Source organism: Anoplophora glabripennis, unplaced genomic scaffold (genome assembly GCF_000390285.2).
Source record: "Anoplophora glabripennis isolate ALB-LARVAE unplaced genomic scaffold, Agla_2.0 scaffold501, whole genome shotgun sequence".
NCBI classification, from domain to species: Eukaryota; Metazoa; Arthropoda; class Insecta; order Coleoptera; family Cerambycidae; genus Anoplophora; species Anoplophora glabripennis.
The window spans coordinates 335,783-359,738 of NW_019416582.1; the positions used below are offsets into that span (position 1 = coordinate 335,783).

The 23,956-nt window shown below is 31.3% G+C and overlaps 1 protein-coding gene across 9 annotated transcripts in view; it reads right to left on the minus strand.

The window, feature by feature from the left end:
- Positions 1-23,956, minus strand: part of LOC108910543 (protein daughterless) — a 54,417-nt gene that overhangs the window by 18,660 nt on the left and 11,801 nt on the right. For all 9 annotated transcript variants that reach the window (XM_018715169.2, XM_018715171.2, XM_018715170.2 and 6 more), the window contains exons 2-4: positions 7,626-7,940; positions 5,043-5,225; positions 4,089-4,157 (exon numbers count right to left, since the gene is read on the minus strand). In XM_018715169.2, coding sequence (XP_018570685.1) covers positions 4,089-4,157; positions 5,043-5,225; positions 7,626-7,940 — 567 coding nt within the window. The remainder of the gene's footprint in view (positions 1-4,088; positions 4,158-5,042; positions 5,226-7,625; positions 7,941-23,956) is intronic.

The window sequence follows — 23,956 nt, forward strand, 5'->3', positions numbered from 1 at the left end:
GTATAAAAAAAAATTGTTTTAGTTTTGTTACATCATTAAAATTAACGATTAAAAATTTGAAATTGTTATAATTTTCTTATTAAAAATTAAAAATTATATCTATTTCCCTGAAAAGAAAAGTTGCATTTTTAAGCGTAGATTGAAAAAAAAATTACAAAATTCATTCATTTTTCTGCTCGTTATGATTTTTTTTAAATTTCTGAAATCTTCCTTCAACTTCCAGCCTCCCTAACTCTGTTAATTTTAATAGTACACGAAAAAGTCAAGCGGCCATTTTTATGTAGAATTGTATGCTTTACAACTTTTATAAGAAACTTCAACTGATTTCATTGCAGGCACCTATACAGTGTTCATTAATGGCATACAGAAAAACCAGAGGCTTCTTTGGCTAAAATTAAGTAAATTTCGTTACACACACATAGGTTCTTAAGGCCGCCGTTTCACAGCAAAATACGATTCAGATTGGAAACCTTTATCTTGCCTCGAGTGTACAATAAACTAATAAAACTAATTGAAAACCACACTATTAATAAAACTTATCTCTATCTCAATAGTAATTTTTATAACAAATGCTCAAAAAGATTTCCATTTTGCTGAATACATTTTCAGCTTGACGTCGAATTGCCCGCGAAGACCTCAAAACTTCAAAATTATTTTGTCCGATTCGATTCGCAGCCAAATGAATCCTCTGTTGTAATTCTTCCAGAGGATTTATTTCTGTAGCGTAAACTACGGCCTTCATCCCACCCCACAGAAAGTAATCTAGAGGATTTACGTTTAGAGATCGAGGCGGCCATGGAATGAGGCCACCTCTACCTATCCACCTGCAAGGAAAATGATCGTTTAAACAATTCATGACATTATGGGTAAAGTGTGGTGCCTCACCTTGTTGATAGTGTAACGTTAAGCGTACGTTTAATGGTGTATCATTCAATAATTCTCTTACATCATTTTGCAGAGAGTTAAGTATCTTTCTGCATACAGACAAACTGGAAACTGAATCGGTCCCAGTAGCTGGTCCCCCTAAAATTCTTGTCCACACATTTATTGCAAATCTATTTTGATTTGTGCGCTGTATTGCCCGTGGATTTTTGTCTGACCAGAAATGGATATTATGAATATCTAACTCTATATTCCTAAAATATTGCATTTTCGATTAATAATAATTCGCAAAAAGTATATAACTGAACTGTCAATGCAAATTACGCCAAACGCGTTTTTGATATTCAAAACCTGCGACGATAAAAAATATTGACAATTTCGATTATCGATGTAACATTATTTTTACACAAAAACGGAACATTTTACCAATCTGAACCAAAGAGTACCTTTTTTTATTAAAAAAACTGAAATTTCATACTTTTCAGTCAAAAGTCAAAATAGTTNGAAATAATCTATCTTTGTCATAAGCATACGAGTTGTCCACAACTTCGATACCATGAGTGCGACAAAGCGAACGTGATTTTTTATCTTTGACCTGGCAGTGTCGTAGAAGCTAAATAAAATTCAAAATATAAAAAGGTAAATAACTTTGTATCCGTCTAAAAAACAAACATAAAAAAAAATTCGAAGGCAACTTTTCATTATTTTAAATAATCAACCGACTAGTATAGAAAAAAAAATTGTTTTAGTTTTGTTACATCATTAAAATTAATGATTTAAAATTTGAAATATAACTTATTAAAAATTAAAAATTATATCTATTTCCCTGAAAAGAAAAGTTACATTTTTTAGAGTAGATTGAAAAAAAATTACAAAATTCATTCATTTTTCTGCTCGTTATGGTTTTTTTAAATGTCTGAAATCTTCCTTTAACTTCCAGCCTCCCTAACTCTGTTAATTTTAATAGTACACGAAAAAGTCAAGCGGCCATTTTTATGTAGAACTGTATGCTTTACAACTTTTATAAGAAACTTCAACTGATTTCATTGCAGGCACCTATGCATTGTTCATTAATGGCATACAGAAAAACCAGAGGCCCATTCTGTGGCTAAAATTAAGTAAATTTCGTTACACACACATAGGTTCTTAAGGCCGCCGTTTCCGAGCTGCAGGGTTTTCAAAATTAAAATAAAAAAAATTAAAATTTTTAATTTTCTTAAATCCATTCAACCTAACTATTCGTAAGTAGGTAGTAGACGTTTCGCAAGATTTATTAACTAGGATGAATCGATTTTTCTATTGTAATGTAAATGCAACTCTTTTAATAGAAACAAGATAAAAAATGAATACGGGGTCTGCTATAAGAGTTTGCCGATTAGTCCCATTTTAAAAATTCCAGTCTACCAGGAAAGCATTTTCATACAAAACTCGTAAAATGTCAGATGTGACGGTAAAATATTGCCACACGAGTTTAATGGGAACGCCCCATATAGACAAGCGGTTAAGCCGTCATATTTCAAACAAAATACGATTCAGATTGGAAACTTTTATCTTGCGTCGAGTGTACAATAAACTAATAAAACTAATTGAAAATCACACTATTATTAATAAAACTTATCTTTATCTCGATAGTAATTTTTAAAGCAAATGCTCAAAAAGATTTCCATTTTGCTGAATACATTTTTCAACTTGACATCGAATTGCCCGCGAAGACCTCAAAACTTCAAAATTATTTTGTCTGATTTGATTCGCAGCCAAATGAATCCTCTGTTGTAATTCTTCCAAAGGATTGAGGGTTGCTTTTGCTGTACAGCAAGAAATAAACGCTCTCTCAACGGTACTAATAAAGAATTTGATTGAAAACTGGTGTACAGAAAACTTGTGTATGGAAAGACGTGTTAACAGGGTGAATGTTCGTTGGAGAGTGGTTGGAGAGTGCCTTGTGGTTGAAATCGGTCGTATATCGGGTACGCGTCTGGTGGCCGGCACCAGCAGCCCTTCTTGGAACACTGGTTCGTCCGGCGGCGCACTTGACATTGTGCTTTCAAATATGGGTCACTTGCAAACATGTGTACCCACAGGATTTGTTTCTGTAGCGTAAATTACAGCCTTCATCCCACCCCACAGAAAGTAATCTAGAGGATTTACGTTTAGAGATCGAAGCGGCCATGGAATGAGGCCACCTCTACCTATCCACCTGCCAGGAAAATGATCGTTTAACCAATTCATGACATTATAGGTAAAGTGTGGTGCCTCACCTTGTTGATAGTGTAACGTTAAGCGTATGTTTAATGGTGTATCATCCAATAATTCTCTTACATCATTTTGCAGAGAGTTAAGTATCCTTCTGCATACAGACAAACTGGAAACTGAATCGGTCCCAGTAGCTGGTCCCCCTAAAGTTCTTGTCCACACATTTATTGCAAATCTATTTTGATTTGTGCGCTGTATTGCCCGTGGATTTTCGTCTGACCAGAAATGGGTATTATGAATATCTAACTCTATATTCCTAAAATATTGCATTTTCGATTAATAATAATTCACAAAAAGTAAATAACTGAACTGTCAATGCAAATTACGCCAAACGCGTTTTTGATATTCAAAACCTGCGACGATAAAAAATATTGACAATTTCGATTCTCAATGTAACATTATTTTTACACAAAAACGGAACATTTTACCAATCTGAACCAAAGAGTACCTTTTTTTACTAAAAAAACTGAAATTTCATACTTTTCAGTCAAAAGTCAAAATAGTTAAAGCATAAAAAAGTTATTGTAAATTTTACCTCCCTCCTCCCCAGTGTTGGAACGCATGTGATGAAAATTTGTAAATTTCGTTGTAGTAGCGGAGTTAAGCCAGTTACCAAATTTCATAAATTTATCTCAACTGGTTTCGGAGTTATTTAGAAAAAACCATCATCAGAGTGGCTATAACTTCCTTAGGAAGAATTTTTGAACCCACGTTTATATAAAGAAAAGGTAATCTTTTTCGACATAGAACACCCTCTAGAAATATTGCCCCCTAATTTCGGGACAACCTGTATATCTTTAATATTACATAAAATGAATTAACTGCATAAAATTTTCTAATCAGGCTAACCACGCAAATGTTACCTCCATGGAAATCCCTTCGGTTAATTTGCCGTTTAAAGCGACTTTGTAAAAATAAAAAAAAATTTAATATAAAACATCGAAATGACTTACCGTGGCCTCGGCATGGTCCCTTAAGAAACCAATTGCGTCATCTAAACGTTGCGCTTCAGGGGCAGGAGGCTTCAACACACAAAAACAAAAAGAAAACATGCAAAAAAATAAACTAACGGAACAGAAAACTAAGAATAAAACTACAAATAAAAAAAATCTGTGAAGCAACATAGGCGACTTTTTCCATTACTTTTATGGTACTAAAACAACGATCAGAAATGGTATTTTTTTCCGTGCCATGCATTTACATTATTTTTTCTTTTTTTGAAATGCGGAAGATAAATATGAGCAAAAGCATGGATCAAAAGACAGAAGTAAAAAATTTTTATTTATATCTTTTTTACTTGCTTTTCTTTTCAGTAAGGCATCTTAACACGTTTAAATTCTCTTTTCCATTAAACCAAATAAATGCACAATGCAGCAAAATATAAATAATTAGGTTATTGAAAATAAGCAGTCAAACTCTATGAATTATAATAAAAAGAAAAAATTCACCTTTAAAAACGGTTGTCTAACAGTGGCTCTCAAACTTGAGCCGAGAATAACTGTCGTGGTCTCCTGTAGATGGCATTTGTTACAAAATGTGATATCTTTCTTAAATTTATATTCCCTTATCAGTTTAAAATCACTCAAACAATCACTATTCCTGTTTTTAAGACATACAATTTGAAAACCACTGTTTAAAACCAACGAATACAAATAATCTGTGCTTTAAGCATACCCACATACTATTTCCGATTCTTATCGACTTCATGAATCCAGATTTCGAATTGAATAATACGAAAACACAAATCGACACTTGAGTTCAGCTTCAAAGAAACACGATGTTCGTTTTTAACTCACTTCAACTGTTTAACAAATATACTGTGGACGTTTAAAAGAAATGACATCAGCGTGTCGCTGGCTGGTTAAAACGAACATCCTGTATCCGAGGGGATATTACGGGTGACTCACCATATGTAATCCCTGAGGAGCAACGGTGTTATTTACAGTTACGGCTTGTGTGTAGTGAGGTGAATGAGGCGTCGTGTGGTTCGTCAGCCATCCCGCAGGCGTTATGGGAGGTGGCGAACTGACGGGAGTCGATGGCGCTGAACTATAACTGCTTGCACTAGCCTGTTCGGCGGTAGGATATATCTGCAATGCACGAGGACAAGCCATGTCTAAGTGAAGGTTCAAATTAGTTGTTTTTTTTTTCAAATTAAATTCTGAACCCCTAGCATAGTGTTCGTGTAATGATGACAGATTGAAAAACAAAATTCGTATCAATAAACTAACAATGGTTCTTATTATTTCGGTAATATCTTTATATTTGATTTAGTGATTTAAAACCAAATATCGCCCAGAATTTAGTGAACATTCAGTATTTTTTGGAGACAAAAACATTTTCTTGTGTAGATTAGGCCTAACCTACAAAGTAAATGTCGTATCTTAACTGTCAGTGCCCTTCAATGCCTACTGGTACAAAGCATTCCTTTGTAACTACTGGTCTAGTGCAGAACAAGTAATGCTTACATAGCACCTACAGATTGGTAGATCATTCTTTGCCAGTAGGTACAATGTAATGCTTTGTACCAGTAGGCGTTCAGTATCAATGACATTTAAGACAATGACAGATACTTTGTAGGTTATATATCACAGATCGACCTACCCCAGTAGGTACAAAGTAATGGTTTGTGCCAGTAGGCTTTAAGTACTAATGACATTCAAATAGTAGTTACGATATTCAAACAGCTAAATCGTTTGTCAGTGGCATATTAATGAAAATTAGTAAGTTCAATACCGGACTATCTCGATTCTACTGACAACTAATCTTAGTTATTTGCTGGATACTGCGGGTGCAATTGAATGCTGTATGGGGCTTGTAACCATGGAGTAGTTGTGTCATCATTAGTCGACAACTTAATATCTGGTTATCATTTTAGGATTATTATATGCGACTATTTGCTACATTTATTATTTTTGAAACAAATATAATACAGCAGTAATAAGAAGTAAATATGTAGTTAACGCTTTAGAAATTTTTTAAATGAATATTTATTTCCATCAAATTTTGTAAGCCGTCTAAAAATGTGCGTTAAACACGTAATCATGAATTTAACGGTGCACTGTGGCATAAATTTGATATAGAGGGGAAAAACAAGTATTCGATTGACAGTAATTCAGTTATATTTACATACTTTATCTGTTCTGGAAATGTATCATCTCATAATAAGGGCTTATTTAATAAGAATCAATAATCTCTAAAAATAATCATACCGGTACGTAAACAAATATGAATAATAATAATTTTAATGCAATGTATATGAAATAACATACATCGCTTTCTTTGAACAATTCGTACCAGCAAGTCATTACGTTTACCAATTTATTGTTAAATTTACGACCGACTTAGAATAAAAAACGATCAGATTAACAGCAAAAACACGAACGTAAATAGGCTTATGCCAAACTAACAAAAACAAATGCAAAAATTAGTACTATTGAATTAATATCACTAAAAATTCTGCAAATTGGTCAACAAATAAGAACCAGTTTTATAAATTGGGCAATTTTTTGTTCAATTTATTGGATCTAAAACTGATAAATGTAACATAAATTTTGGCAAAATTCCTAGCCCAAGAATTTGGACACAACAGAAGTGATTCTAATTTATTGGCCACTTTTGACTTAATATTCATTTAATGGCACTAATTCTGGTTACATTCTGCAATTTAGGTACTTATTTTTATTTCAAATATTTTAAGAAAAGGTCACAGATACGTGTTTGTAACTGTGTGAGTCTGACGTAAGTTATTCGCAAGAATAGATGTCGCATCTATTACATTAATTTAAAATCACTCTCGTAGGGGAAACATTTGACTTTTTTTACACCATTCGTTAACTGTCTTGGCAAAAATGTAAGTAGAAGGATATTTATTTCTAATACAGAGAACAGTACTAGTCAAAGAGATATTGCATTGTGCCACAATAACAGATATTTATTAGAAATTATATCATTTTAATTTGTCAAGCAGGGAAAACATATCAAAAATTATATTGAATCAAATAACTACAACTGGCAAGCAAATACTATTAAAATGGCTTTAAAGATTATTCTGCTTTCAACAACAAAATTTGTTGAAAAAATAGACAAATCATCACACACATTTAATGTGTGTGATGAAAAATAGACAAATCATCACACGCATTTAATGTGTGTGATGATTTGTCTATTTTTCCTAAAATTAATTTGACTTCTTGTGATGGGAATTAAAACAGAATATTATATACAAAGTGTAAATACATCTTGTCCCAGCTTTAAATAAATAGAGCCAATAAAGATTTTGATTTCCCTTTGACAGTGTGACAATTTCTTGACCAATACCTTGATCAATTACCAGCCTGACAAAAAAAAAATTTTTTTGGTTTTTAGACCAGGCCCATCATTTCTTATAGATTTTGATGTGCTGAAACCAAATTTGAAGAGTGAAAAAATGATTATCAGGAGGGGATCCTACTGATCAAAAAATTCGTTATTTCAACTGGACTACTTACTGCTCCTAAAGCTTTATTTACAACTCCGTCTGTGTGGTTGGCTGGTCCGAAGGGGGTGCCGTTGTTCGAGCCCGCCATGGTTGTCGCTGTCGGCGTCCCGTTTGGTCTTAACGAAGACATGGGGGGCAGGCCCTGGCTGGGCTCCGTTTCTGGAATGAGACCGTACGCTTCGTAGGTTTGATAGGAGGTGGTGTACGACGAGGGCCATTCGCTGCCCACCGAATTGGGGGTGCCGTCTGCTCCCAGATAGTACCCCGTCCCCGTCCCGGGTGAAGTGTACCTCGGGGAGTCATGGGTGAACTCGTCGGAGCCGTACTGAAAACAGATACATGAAAAATTAATGTGTGGTCATGTATTTCAATAAAATCACATTAAATACTAAAAAAAACGACACATTTTTTTTCGATCTACTCAACCCTTGCCCCAAAAGCACCAGGGATGCTTTTCTAAAACTGTTATTTAAAAACTGTTTTAACACTCCATTTTCCTTCCCAAATATAATCCTCCGACTTTTTACATCGGCCAAACCAAGCGCGTCGACGTTAAAGCATTAAACAATGGTCGATCGTAAAAGTACTTTTTCACATTTAGCCCCTGTAAATAAATCGGTTTACGAGCCTCCGTGTGTCCATGTTGTGCCTTGTCTACTTCATTTTATTGCTCATTATTCAGAGGAAGCTTCCCTAAAAGCAGGGACGTGCGCGATTTTAATTCGATAAATTAAGGAATTGAAATACTAACCGCCCACCGACCAAAACGCACACAAACGGTGTGTTGTGTCACTAAGAAAAATCATTTTGGTTGTAATAAACGCTTAATACATGTGAAAAAACGCTACTGACTATGCACTGGATTAGAATATTGTAATACATACACCGGTACGTAACAATATACGCTGGTCACAGAAATTAAAGGATAAAAATATTTGGCGATTTTTAACATGCTGCAACTTGGTGAAAAATGGTCATAGATAAATAAAAAAAAGCAAACTGAAGCTGACCTTTAAGAAATCATAAGAAATTTAGAGAAAAAAAATTTCTAAATTTTTGCTTCACTTTCAAAAGCTTCACAACCTTCCATACATTTTTTTGGCAATCCCACCTGCCAGCTCTTCTAGTTTGATTCATCCTCTTTAATTTGATCTGTTCAGGAGCTTTGTAGGATGATTTGTAGCTGAATTATGACGTTCAAAGCAAAATTGACCTTTATAGATTCGATAATATGTAATTGATTACTAGGGATCGTACAGAAAATCTAAGCAAAGTTTTGAAAACTTCATAAACTTCTGTAATACGTTCTTATCATTTTTTGTTAAAAAAATTTCATGCAAGAAACTTGATTAAACAAAGTATCCAAAAGAAAGCCTCAAGAGTTGAAACCGCTGTCATTTTTCTTTCATTGTGATCCGAATGATTTAAATTATTACTTTTGCTAAAAATCAATTAAAGGAAAAATTTAGCATCTTTTTTAATTTTTCTAAATTGAAAATGTTTTTTTTTCTTGCTAGAATCCACATTATCTTCATCAAAAAATGTTAAATATCGGAAAAAAGAAAAAATGGAAAAAACACTTTTTTCGAAATTGTTTTTATAATATTTATAATGCTCAAAAAAATATATTCTTTTTTCGGATATACAGAAAAGAGTTTTAGGTTAGTTTTGAAAAGTTTGTTTCTAATTAAACAAATACAACTACTTGCAATTAATTTTTAAATTGACATTTGAAAACACGGTGAAAACTACGGTTGTATTTTTTTAGTGATTGTGAATACATATTCTAAAATAAAATTGAAAAAAATATATATTATTCACTTTTTTTCGATATTAAACATTTTTTGATGAAAAAAAGGGATTTTTGCAAAAAAAAACATTTCCAAATTAAAAAATTAATAAAATATGCAAAATGTATTGTTTAATTGATTTTTAGAAAAAGTGATAATTTCACATTGAGGATAAAAAACCGAAAATATCCTTAATCTGTTGTAATCTGTGAATTGTAAAGTTATCTCAAGTTTATCGAAAATATTTTTTGAATACGTTTCTTCATAAAAAAATTTATTAAAAAAACGAAAAGAACGTCTTATAAGAGATCCTTTGAAGTTTTAAAAACCCTGATTTGATTCTCTACAGGGTGGTCCGTTTTTCAAGACACCTGTCCTGGCCTCACCATTGGCACCTTGGAAACCGTAAGATATACAGGGTGACTCAAAATAGAAAAAAGTTGCGCCTTTACAGGGCCATTAAAATAAACCAAATAAATCAAAGATATCTGCTGCCGTTCCTGAAATATTGTAAAAAAACTGAAAATAGCGATTTTAGAAAATGCCATCTAGCGTCCTTATTTCACAACAGAAAGAGCTGAAATCTGGTACTGGGGGATAAGAAAATACGAGGAATCCATTTCCGTCGAAAGAAAATTTCTACGGCAACTAGTTTCAGTTATGCAACATTCAATTGTTTTTTTCTTATGGGCGCCATATTGGAATCTTACGATTTGCCAGATGCCAATGAAAAACGGACCACCCTGTATACGATAATTAGATCCCGAGAAATTAATTATCTAAACTAAAAAGATAATTTTTGCTTTGAACGACAATAACAGCGATAAATAATTATTCAAAGCTCCTAAACATCTCAAATCAAAGCAGATGAACAATTTAAAAAAGCTGATAAGTGCCAAAAAAATACTGACGCCTAGGACCTTTTGAAAGCGAAGCAAAAGTTTAGATTTTTTTTCTGGATTTCTTTTGAGAAATCAGTTAAGAAAAAAGGTGGTTAACCATAAAAATTTAAGGTCCTGAAACTAGAAATATCAAGCTTCAATTTGCTTTTGCTCTACGCTAAGTTACAGCCTCTTGAAAATCACCTAAAATTAATGATTTCTTTTATCATTTATTATTTCTTATCTGAACTAAATTGTTGTCATTTGGTTTGTTCTTTGTAGGTTAAATTCCATTAAAATTAAAATACGAAACTACTAAATATTAATTGCACATACACCTTTCCTGTTATATTTAACAATCGTGAAAGCGCCGGACAAAATATTTAAATTAAAATGTTATCTAATGGCATAAATATTAATAGCTCATTTTACATACTCATATGCGTCAATAAAATTCTACTTTATGCACGATTAAGACAATAAAACATTATATATGGTCATATCGAATGTACCGATATCAAATTTATAAAGAGAAACTTTTTATAAATGAAGATCGTAACAATTTTAAGAGGCACTCGGATATCTTCATTATACCCATCCGAAAAATCGGTATTTTATCCAGTAGGGAAAATAATCATTACGCAAAGAAGTCCGCCTTTAGGAAAATGGGTAGGTAATTCGTAACACAGAGGAATGCAATACGAATTGACCTAATAATGTACGACTGTTCATTAAGAAAAGATTGAATTCCGCTCAACATGCAGCTCTACAATGTTCCGAAGTAATTCCATCTGAACTCGTATGATTGTACGAAACTCGATGTGTGAAACGCGTTCCGAGGTAATTTATTTCGTTAAATTTATGGCTCTTACGTGACACTCGTATGCGTTTTATACCGTGAAGTATATAAAATCTTCATGGAATATTCAGTATCTTTGGGGATTTAAAAGATAATTCGTATTCGTGGATTTTTCTCCGCCTGAATGTTGTAAACGGTGTACAGGATGTTAAGATAAACAAACAAATAATATCAATGCGGAGAACAAATGGTGACATATACGTAAAAAACGTTTAAATATACAAAAACATGCTAAAAAATCAGTAGTTTGATTTTAAAACTCGTTGAAATTATGCAGACTAAAGATTAAGTTTAAAAAATGCATTTGTATGTAGTCGGCCACGGAAACAAAGGATCGTACGTCTCTAATACGAGGAATTTACACCGCGTAAGCTTTTTATATATTACACTATTATCTATCATTACGCTCATTACTGTTGAATATCAACTAAGGATTCCTAGAAATGCTCCCGCGACGAGATATTTATATTTCATAGAAAGATAGGAAATGATTGTGTGCTCCGTGCATTCTTCTGATATGTTTTTTAGACATTTCGTCATTCCTGCGGTTTTCCAAATGTTAAAATTAGGTTATGTAAATATTGTATCATGTTTCTGGAACTACTTATTTCATATACAGGGCGTAAATAAATGCGAAAAATTAAGGTGGTATTCCTTGTTGAAAATTGCCCCTCAAAGGGGAAAGGAAAAATTTAATTTTACATATCTGACATATTGCAATTATTCAGAAATACAAACTGTGAAAGAAATATCTTTTATTATTTTTGTTCTACCAACATCAACTTTGACAAAGACCAACATTTCAAGATTTCTTTTGGTATTGAAGAAAATTTCCTTGGACTAATTTTACCTCTAAAATAAACTAAAAACACAAGCGCTAATAATAATAAAAATATTTAAAAAATAGTCGGCTATTTTTTTCTTAAATGTAATAGTTTTTTGAACAATTAATAATGTAATAATGTACAGGGTGATTCACAATTTATAAACAAAAATTTGGGAATAGATGCGTCTTGAAAAATCAATAGTCAATATCTTAAAAAAAAATTTGGTAAAATCCTTAGTTTCCGAGAAAAAAATTATTGAAGTTGTAGTATTTACAACCAGGGTGCAAAAAAATCATGATTTTTTTTAAATAAAAAAACCCGATTTTTTTTATTTAAATCAGATTTTTTTGATTTAAATCAGATTTTTTTTATTTAAATCAGATTTTTTTGACTTAAATCAGATTTTTTGTTAAAATCGCATTTTCTAGTAATTAACGTCTTATTTCCTGTCAATAATGCCTAATTCGCCGCACCTATACAATAACAAACATTTCCACAGCGCTGCATAAAAAAAAAAATAAAAAATAAAAATTTCCAATCGAATGGTGGATATCTCACAAGGATGTATTTGGAAACAATGGAGATGCGATTATCAAAATTACTAGGCAACTTCTGGGAGCTGTGGCATCATCGGCGTCGGTGGAAATAATTTTTTCTTCGTTTGGATTAGTCCATTCTAAATTGAGGAATCGACTGGGAGTAAAGAAGGCAGGCAAATTCGTGTTTTTGTTTAAACGTTACAACAGCAAGTGTAATATTTTATTTGATGAATAACTATTATGTATATTTGTGTTATATGATATATTCGTTTTATACCTTTTACATTTATTTTTTGAGTTATTAAAAATATTAAAATATTACAACAGAAAGTATATTATTTTATTGATGAATAGATATTAAGTTTATGTGTCGAATGAATAATATTTTATAGTTTTGTAACTTTTACAGTTATTTTTCGATTTAATAAAAGCGTTTAAAAAAATTGATTTTTTTAAATTTATTCCCATGATTAAAATAAAAAATCAACTGATTTAAATCACGATTTAAATCTTGATTTAAATCAAGTTGATTTAAATCTTTGCACCCTGTTTACAACCCTTACATCGCTGAATCCTGAAATCCGATTTTAGTATTAACGTTTTTGCGATAGTGTTTACATTAGTTTTTCTAGTGTAAAAAATAGCTTACGTGTATAGCAACTCGAAATTCATGGATATCGTTTTAATTTATGGTGAATCAAGACAACATTTGTGTTATGGTGTAGCAAGACAACATTTGTGTTAGTTCGTAAACACTGGATAAGGCGGACCCAAACGTGTTTGCACTCATGTCGACAAAATTTTTATCAGTTGTAACATCAGGTCAAATTATTTTATTAATTAAACCACAAATTAATTTTATTAATTAATAATAACAATTGCGGCAAAAGTTGATTTTTTTCCTTGGGAAAGAAAATCTTTAAATTTTTTTGTCCGTTTATCTTTTAACACTTTGCCGCCGTGCCGGTCGCCAAGTGCATGCTTTGCCTTGGGCAAGGTCAGGTTTTACAGTTTCCAGTGCCGTGCAGAAGTGTATTTTTAAATCATTTTCGAATTGCCCTTTTTGATTTTTTTTTACAAAACTGTATTTGTAAGTCCCCCGTACATTCAAAAATGTTTTAAATTTTTTTTTGGATAAGTTCTGAATCACCCTGTATAATAACGATGAATTTATAGGATTATGTTCAACGAAACGAGGTGAATTCGCTGAACGAGCGAGCGAGCCCGAGTTCTGCGACAGTCAAGTTCATTGCATTCAAAATAGTTCGCTGATAAATAACTTACAAAAGGTAGAAAGAATTCTGGAAAGAATACAATTTGAAGATATTTTTATATTCCAAGTTGCATGCGGAATTCAAGTTTTCACTCAATCCCGGCCAAAGTAGGGAAAATTTATGTTTTCAACTATGTTTCCAAAAGTTCCTAGCCGCCCTAAACACCAAAGCCCCAGTAGACGAGAGCCCAATGCCGCCAGAGACCAATGCTGTCGGCAGAACAGCCACCGACAGCATTGGCCTTTCAAATTTCGGAAAATGAAAAGTTTTTGGAATATTACCGAACTCAGGAAAAACAAAATAAAAATAAAAGTATTATGCCAAGATCACAAGTCGATCGCCATTTAGAGTTGACAATATTCCGAAAGATGGGTAAAATCCGGAAAGGCCCAATGGTCCAGACCTAAGACGGACTTCACTGCTAGACCTCTGCGGACCTAACAAGGACCGTGATCGAACGTCAACTCTTATGCTTTCCAGATCAATAACAAATAATGCTATAGTTTAGAGTTTAGAGAATAGTATTTGGCTCTGTTGTAGATCAGAAGTCTTTGAACTTTCTGGTACGAAAGTAAAATGCGGGTATTGGCGGGTCTTGATTCCAGTGGTGTAAACATATTTTTTCTCAAAAAAATTCCTAATATGAAATATTAGAATTTTACTCCTAAAACCGGATGTAGTACGTCTTGGATTTTGTGGATCAAGCTCATTTTCCTTCACAAAGTACACGTCCTCAAGCTCTACATCTTTAAAAAAAAAATACGGTTAAAATCGCATAATAAATAAAGATTTTACAGGGTGGTTTAAAACAAGTAGGTCACAATGTACATTGTTCAAAAACAAAAAAAATTTAAACACGTTCCATATTATGAAATTATTTGTTTTCCGACAGCAAAACATTATTTTGAAACCGGTCCTGTGCATATGCTAGTGACGTATCCGCGACGACTACAAGAACTACTGTTACACATTTTAAGATTAACAGCATAATAATTCAGCGTCATATAAAAAAACTTCCTAGGTTTCCAAATTAGCTTAAATTAAATTAATTGACGTCGCATCTACCGTTCTAAATTATTTTTTGATCAATTGCGCATACCAGGCGTTTATTTAGACGTCTACATTTTTCAATCCAGGAGATCCCGTTAAAATTGAATTATTTTAGTTTATAATTCGTTAACCTAAATTTGATTTGGGGAATAAACACAATAATTCACCTGTCCAATTAATGTCGACTTTTTACGCTTTAAATTATTTATCCAACTCCATCAGTTTAATTTACTGGCTCGGTTCGGGCGATCTATCCTCTGGCTAGATGATTATTACTTAAAAACACGTTTTAACAGATTTATTTCCTAGGGTTTTATTCCGGAAGCCGTCGAAAAACGGAAAATAAAATTCCGATAAACCTATAGGCAGCGAAACGGCGAACAATGGGCCTGTGTACAGAAATTCGTGGATTTAGTTTATACAGGTGAATTAAAAATAACCCTTTAACAGAAATAACTGTTGGCAACAGTGCAAAATCTTTTTAATATTATTGTTTTTCGTTATTTATCGGGAATATTGCACATTATGAAATAAACCCTTGGGCCAAGGGTTATTTTTATAAAAATATTTTTGTCTTAGCAAAAATATCACACTTAAAGAAGCAAAATAGAAAATACACATCATTATACAGGGTGTTCAACAAGATCTATGATGGTAGCTAGGTTAATTCAAACATTTTTTCTTACATGAACATGTATAGGCCCGTTTCGTTTTTGTTTAGAACCATTTAAAAAAGTATGATTAAATATTTCTGTCAAAGTAACCTGATAAAAACGAATTGCACCGATGTTCATATAAGAAAAAATGTTTGGAATAACCATCTGTCAGTTTGTCATAGAGCCTGCAGAACACCCTGTATATAGCGCACTCTAAAATTTCGATAGATCCCTATGGCGTAACAATTTCTTTGATTTTTAATATTTTTTCCACAATTGGCAAAATACTCAATAAGTAAAGAAAAAACAACGCAAATCATGCCACAAATAAATAACTAAATATTTATGTTTGATTTTGATTTTGATAAGAGCAAAGACTGTCAACTGTCATCTGTCTAAAAGATAAATGACTGTTGTTTACATTCGAACTGTATTTTAGTCAGTGTCATCTGTCAGAAAACGTATGACAATCATTTTAAGAAAGGCGCCGAAATTTGAACGAACTTCTGAAAGATATAGTCCTTATAAAACGGAATATATGGAATGGAGTATACACAGTAGGGTGGCTCAAAGAAACGAATTTTTTTTTTCGTGTGTCTTGAGAAAATATATTAGTTTATCATGTTTTAAGAGCCGCCTCAAAAAAACAGCTTAAACAAAACTTTAGAGGTCGCTTAAAATTTTTTTAAATTTCCAAAATCGTCAAAAATTGATTTTTTAAAATTTGTTTTTCTCGTTATTTTATCATTTTCTAGGTTGAAAAAAATCTCGATTCTGAAAATTTCAAATCGATATTTTAATTTCTTAAGGTCACTCATAATTATTTCAATTTTCAAAGTGGTATACCTAAAATGTTTTCGAGCGATCTCTAAAATGAAATATCAACGAACTAATATTTTTTTTATCGAATTTGATGAACAAAAGAATAGAAATAAATCACGAGAAACTTAAAAAATTTCTCGAGGCAAAATTTACTACCGCACTGCGAGTATCAAATATTTATAATTTTTTAATTTTTTAAAATTTAAGTCTCGTGATTTACTTCTATTCATTTGTTCATCAAATTCAATTAAAAAAAATATTAGTTGGTTGATATTTATTTTTAGAGGTCGTTCGAAAATATAGGTACACTACTTTGAAAGTTAAAATAATTATGAGTGACCTTTAGAAATTAAAATATCAATTTGAAATTTTCAGAATCGAGATTTTTTTCATCCTAGAAAGTGATAAAATAACGATAAAAAATTTTAAAAAAAATCAATTTTTGACAATTTTGGAAATTTTTAAAAATCTTGAGCGACTAAGAAATTGATTTTTGAGCTGATTTTTTGAGGGGGCTCTTAAAACATGATAAACTAACATATTTTCACAAGATACACAATTTTTTTTATGGGCCACCCTAATACACAAGATACTGTAAAATTTTGTTTTTTTTTAATAAAACATTTTTTTTTTTACAAAAAGTCTCATCGTTTTTCTTCGTGTTTATCTTTCTACGTAAACAAAGAATACACCTCTCACATATTTTTTTTCAACTATTTCGTTTTAAATTTTCCCTTGAATTTTTCCGAATATAAACCCATTTCGCTAATCTGAAATCTGAATATACAAAAATTCCAGTAATTTTTTATAGAGATTCTTTGCACGTTTGCAAACATTATGTGTAATACCAACTGATTGAGCTCAAACGGTAAACAAAAAAAAATGTCAAAATGGTACAAAGCGAAAGGAAAATAAAATCAATAATTTTTTACAGTAGGTTGCTATGTATGGCTTTTTTAATCAAGAACTGAAAATGCAAAAGCGACTTTGTAATTATGTATTGAACAATATTTTCTCAAACAGCTTCGAAAATATTAATAGGTTGGATGTAGTCCAAAGAAGTTAAATATTTTCACGTAAGCAGAAATAGAAACATTTAGTCTAATTAAATAAGCCTTTAAATCGAAATTTTGGTCAACTTGCCTGAATTTTTGATATGAGTTAGTTTGAGGAATGTTATAACAATAAGTGACAGTAATTTTTTGTTCAACCCCCGGCCAAGGGTGAAAAAAGATACAACAAAAGGGGTTTTTCAAAGATAACTCAAATCGGGTAAGGGCTAGAAAAGGCTCGTATGAAAGTTGTAAAGCATATAATTCTATATAAAAATGGCCTCTTGCTTTTTCTTGTATTATTAAAATTAACAGAGTTAGGGAGGCTAGAAGTTAAGGGAAGATTTCAGAAATTTAAAAAATCATAAGCAGAAAAATGAATGAATTTTGTAATTTTTTTTTGATCTACTCTAAAAAATGTAACCTCTCTTTTCAGAGAAATAAGATATATTTTTTAATTTTTAATAAGAGAGTTATACCAATTTCAAATTTGTTGTTCACCCCCCTAAACAAAAATTTTTACGAAAAGCTCGAAACAGGTCAATTTAATTTTGTCAATTTGTTTACGTAAATCAAATTTTTAATTCTTTTTGAGTAAATATGATTTTTTATAAATAAAAAATATAGTTTTTCTGAAATAAAAAATAAGGGTAGCAACCCCCAAACACGGAATCACTTGCGAAATATTTGTTTTTTATCATAAGTAATTTCCATTTTGTTTCATTTCAAAATATTGATTAGAACCCCAGAAATTTTGAAAAAACTGTTTTAGGGGGCGAACTTTGAGGGTGTATTTCACCCCGTAAATATGTTTTTCCGCGGATAAAAAAATACATGTCTCTTTACATTTTTTAGAGTAGATTGAAAAAAAAATTACAAAATTCGTTCGTTTTTCTGCTTGTTATGATTTTTTTAAATTTCTGAAATCTTCCCTTAACTTCTAGCCTCCCTAACTCTGTTAATTTTAATAATACAAGAAAAAGAAACAAACAAAAAATTACTGTCACTTATTGTTATAATGTACATCAAACTAACTCATATCAAAAATTCAGGCAAGTCGACCAAAATTTCGATTTAAAGGCTTATTTAGCCTATTTAATTGGACTACATTTATCACTATGATGAACAATTTGTATTAATGAATGGCACCGTGAATTTATTTTAGAAAAACCTAATGAATGTACACGATTTTAATGTTTCCGTGAATTATTAATACATTCCCGGAGGTCGCACAGGGTCACCCTTATAAAATTATGAAAAAATCACAGGAGGCGACATTCCTCTGCACTGAAGAAGACATAAACGATGACCCGACAAAAATCAGGCCATAAAGTCGAACTCGGGGCTATATATTGACGAAATATGCTGAACGGTCACTTAACCGCCCTCGGATAATAAATTTTGTTATATAAATCTGATACAAATATATAAAACCGGTCGTATAGGGGATTCCTATAAAAATGCCTCACGGATCCTGTCTATTTTAATACACTGGATTCAACGTAATTTATAGAACAAAATAAACACATATTAGCTACCAAACATTGAAATTGATTCCAATCTTGAAGTATATTCAATAAAAATCCACTTGCTTTTCAACCACGGGAAAAACTGGTTCCATTAAGAATAGTTGATTACAAAACCTTTAAAATTTTTTTCATGTTTACTTTTGGCAACGTCGCATTTGTGGTATCGCTATCACCAGAATTATTTTTCAAATTATTTATTAATTGAGGTGATCTATTATTTAGTTGTATTTTGCTTTGTATTTAATTCGAAAAAGAAAGACAAAGGTTATCAAACAATTAACGTTACAAACAGTTATTATAATTAACAGAATTAGATATATTAAGACATTTTGACTTGGGAATGTTTTATTACTGTCTGGGTAATTATTCTGGAATTATTTTTAAATTGTTATAAATTACCACCAAAAAAGTTACGGGGCGAATGAGTGATGTATACTTCATGGGTAGCTTCCATGGATAAAAATAAATCCATTTTATGAAATCACATTTCATACATTTCAAAAATGATATCGTCATAATGGATCGACCCAGAGAAAAATTGGTTTTAATGTTCTATTGGTCTTGGGGGCAATTAAACTTATTCTTTTAGCTATACTAATTTTATGAAAAATGTAAATACAAAATTAAAATTAAACACAAAAATTGTGTAAACACGTTGTTATAATAAAAAAATATACCAAAGTCCATACATGCTAAAGTGACATGTGTAAAGATGTTACCAGCTTCTAACATGTTGTTGATTCTGTTACACAACAAACTTCAGTTTTTATCCATTGATTTGTTTATTATGAGGAAGCTAATTTAATATGGGTTCTATTTGTCCTGCCTCTTCATCTACACAACCTTTTTATTAGAGAAAATCTTAAGTTTCGAAAGATACCTTCCTGCGATAGATTAGTCGCTACGAGAATTCTATCTCTAAAATGTACAATATTATTAAATTTTTCAGCATAAACAATATACTTAGTACTATCCCCAATGGGATTAAAATCTGGAGCACTTTGTATTCGACTCATGAAACTACCGCTTTATGGTAGAAATGTGCATCAATATTTAAATAATAAATTATTCCCAAGCTACTAGATTAGACGAGATCAAAATAAAACCGTCCAGTGGCCGCCACGATCTACAGATTTTAATCCAATGGATTTCTTTTTCAAAAGATTAAGATTTTTTGTAATAACAAGCATTGCATACTTTTATTATTAACAAAGGACCTTTACGACGATGTTTTAGTTGTAATAATTTGTTGAAAATTACTTTAAACACATTTTCGTTTAAGACTATTAAGAATATTATCTAAAAATTCTATTAAAAATGTTTTGATGTTACAAACTGCAAATTGCCTTCTTCCCAAGAAAATTTAAATAGACGCACCAATAAAAAATATTGAAGAGGTTAAGGGGTCGTGGCAACACCGTTTTTCATTTGTTTTTTTTAAGTGTGCAAATCTCCATAAACTCATAACAATTAAAATATCTGTCAAATATGATATTAACATATCGAAAACCAAGTTATTATGAAAAAAAGATATTGAAAATTCTACTTAAACACATTTTAATTCGCGGGCGGGTATTATGAAAGCAAAATTTCGCTATAGTTCATAGGAAAAATTATTTAGAGAATTGAATCTCTCATCGAAATGGCCTATTTAAAAAATTTAAAAGGAAAATTTTATGCAAAAAATCGTTAATAAATAATTTGAAAAAAAAGCAAAAAATTCGATTTTTTTATTTTTTTACTTTTTTGTCTCCAGTTTTTTATTGAGTAAAAATAGGTAAAGGAATTGCTTCATAAAAAAGTAGATAAAATTTTCTTTAAAATAAGAGGTTGTAAAGTATTTTTGGATGAAAATTGACTGACATATGGCAGCTCAAACTTTGCTAATTTTTCGATTTTCCTCGCGTTTCCCCTTATACGTTTTAATTCTCAATTTTTGCAAATAAGAAAGGAAATAAGACGTTCAAGGATTTTCATCACATGACTTGTTCGAAGAGTTATTAAAAATGAAAAAACCGTGGGGTGCTATTAAATTAGAGGGTAGAAATTGAAGATAGGGGTGAAAATGCACCTTTGCAGTTTTTTAAATATAGCACGAAAACAAAGCAAAATTTCGGTATAGTCCATAGGAAAAAATTTGTACAGAATTGAATTTTTCATCGAAATGGCTTATTTAAAAAATTGAAAAGAAAAAATGTATGCAAAAAATTGTTAATAAACAATTTTAAAGAAAAAAATTCGATTTTTTACTTTTTTTGACTAACTTGTGAAAATTTTTATTTATTATTAATAAATAAAACTTTTGAAATATTTTTTTATTAAGTAAAGAACCAATTTGTTATAAAAATAATAAGAATTATAATCATTATTATTTTAAAAACGACGAAAATCTAAAAAATATTTAAGTTTGACCGGTTAACTCAGTCAATATTAGTCCAAAAACTTTTGAAAACGCATCATTTTGAAGGGAATCTCATCAAGTTTTTTTGTACAGCGATTTTCTTTGCCTATCTTTTAAATTTTTTAAATAAACCATTTCGATGGGAAATTCAATTCTCTACAAAATTTTTCCAATGAACTATGCCAAAATTTTGCTTCGTTTTCGAGCTACAATTAAAAAACTGAAAGGGGTGCATTTTCAACCCTATCTGACCATTTGAACAATTCATGTAATAAAATATCTTAAACTTCATAGTTCCTTTTAAAATCCTATAATCAATAAGCCTAACTCTTGGTTTTTGCATCATGATAATGCACCGGCTCGCACAACATTGATAATTCGAGACCATTTCGCCAAAAATTACCCACATATCGTTCCGCAACCACCGTATTCGCCTGATTTAGCACCGGGTGACTTCTTGCTATTCCCTAAACTCAAAAGACCACTCCCTGGATATCGTTGCAACTCGATCGAGGAAATAATAACCGAATCGATGAAAGCATTGAATGCCATACCGAAAAAGGACTTTTCAGACTGTTTCCAGAGTTGGAAAAAACGCTGGCATAAGTGCATTGTATTTTTTAGTTTTTAAACAAATTCACCTTATTTTTTTGGGCAACGGGTTATACTGGCACTGGCCTCTTTTCTGGGACACTCTGTATAAACAATTGGATCGTTGTCAATGAATTTGGCTTCATACTTTCAAATGATACGAAATTAAATAAAAAAAATATTAGCGTTAGCGCGAGCAAATATTCAAATTTTTTATTTTAATGATGTTAATTGGTGCCAGCAAATAAAGTCACGTATGTAATTTAGATCATAAACGCATCGTCTGATATTAATCACGGTTCTCATGATCCTTACAACATTAAATAGCTACTATGTGATAAGACTAAATATAATAATGCCATCGCAACTTGTATTTTTATATAAGTACGTCATTTCTAGAAACACTACAAATTAACCAGTTAAAACTAAAAATACGCTGCACACAAACATATCTCACATTAATTTTGGTACTTCAATCATGTCATATTTATTACCAAAAGTTTTAAGACGCGATAAAATCGCGATGAAGCAGTAAAATTTCAAATATGAATCGCCGAGAAACGTTATTTCGATGGAAGATTTAAATCGGCGTATACAAATAATAAAACTGGCAAAAAAAACATAACAAACACATAAAATTCAAACGGCAATTAAATATACTGAATTTGGAAGAGCGTGCGCGTTTTTATTAAGAACATAGCACCACGTATCAGTACCTCTCAATTATAACTGTTAACGAATGCCAAAAAAGGCGTTGAAAAGAAAGATGCATTGTATTCAAATTTTCTGACTAACATATTACGAAAGTTAAGACTCCGCTTGTGAAAATAATCAAGTAATGAGATTTAATGAGTCACAGATCAAAAGTATGTACATCTTAAAACAGCGAAAGAACAAACTTAAGATTGTTTTGCTCCTAGTTAACGGTTGGTAGAGCCAGATGCTGTTTTTGTGGGTGGTAGTGCCCTGAACTTAAATTGATGATAACTATTTAAAATCAAAATTAAGCGTTTCTCGAAATCATAACATTTATTGAACGGAGAAATCAAGGAACTGATGAAAACACTGTGAAATGTATTCAATAACAGCGGCAATTTTATAATTCAGTTTTACCTACATTACATCAATTATCCGGTATAACGAGCAATTATAAAATATTAATTTTCTATAATAATTGTGGCAATTATAGAAACAGTGAATTTTTCAACACAGTTATTTGCCTTTCTCCCTGTCTTGCCTGTACATACAAACAATTTTTCAATCTATATTCTATTAATAATTATCGAGAAAAGTTGGCTTTCATATCATGACTAAGGTATTAATGTTATGTAATATTTAATCCCATTATAACTAACCAATGGCAAGTGGGACAGGAAAAAAAATTGGACGATACAACAGTACACTGTGTCTCAAAATAATGGAACAAAATTCATTTTTTTCCAGTTCAGATTATAAAAAATCGCTCAAACAGGTCAATTAGTAAATAGAAACTGTCACTTTCTGCAATATTTTATATTTTATTTTTTTGAGCCAAGTTTGACAGACCTATAACATTAACGACATTTTTTTTAATAGGACGCTCTACATTTTATAGCATAAATAGTTAGCCCTTCTAAAGACGAATTCAACGATATAAGATTATACCTACTTTTTTGTCATAATGGTAAAAAAAAATGTAAAAATGTATTTTATGTCGTACTGACGACTATTTCAAACAATCACAGTCTCTTTTGTACTTTAAAAAACGTACCTACTCTTTATTAATCGTTTTCTACTTTAAAAACATCGTTAAACTCATAACATTCACCATATACACCAGGAAAATTAGCGAAAATAAAAGAGAAACTCGAAAAATGCCGTATCCGCGAGATTATTGTAAAATTGTCTAAAGGAACATAATACAAGACATCTTTCATCTCGTGAGTCAAAAACTTTTATTAGCTAACTTTTCTATTTAAACAAATAAGTGAGGAAAACTGTTTTTTCACTTTGCAGGGAAAACCATCAATTTTAGCGAAAAGTGACTCTCATACAGCTTATAGGGAGTAAAATTATCTACAAAATGAGACT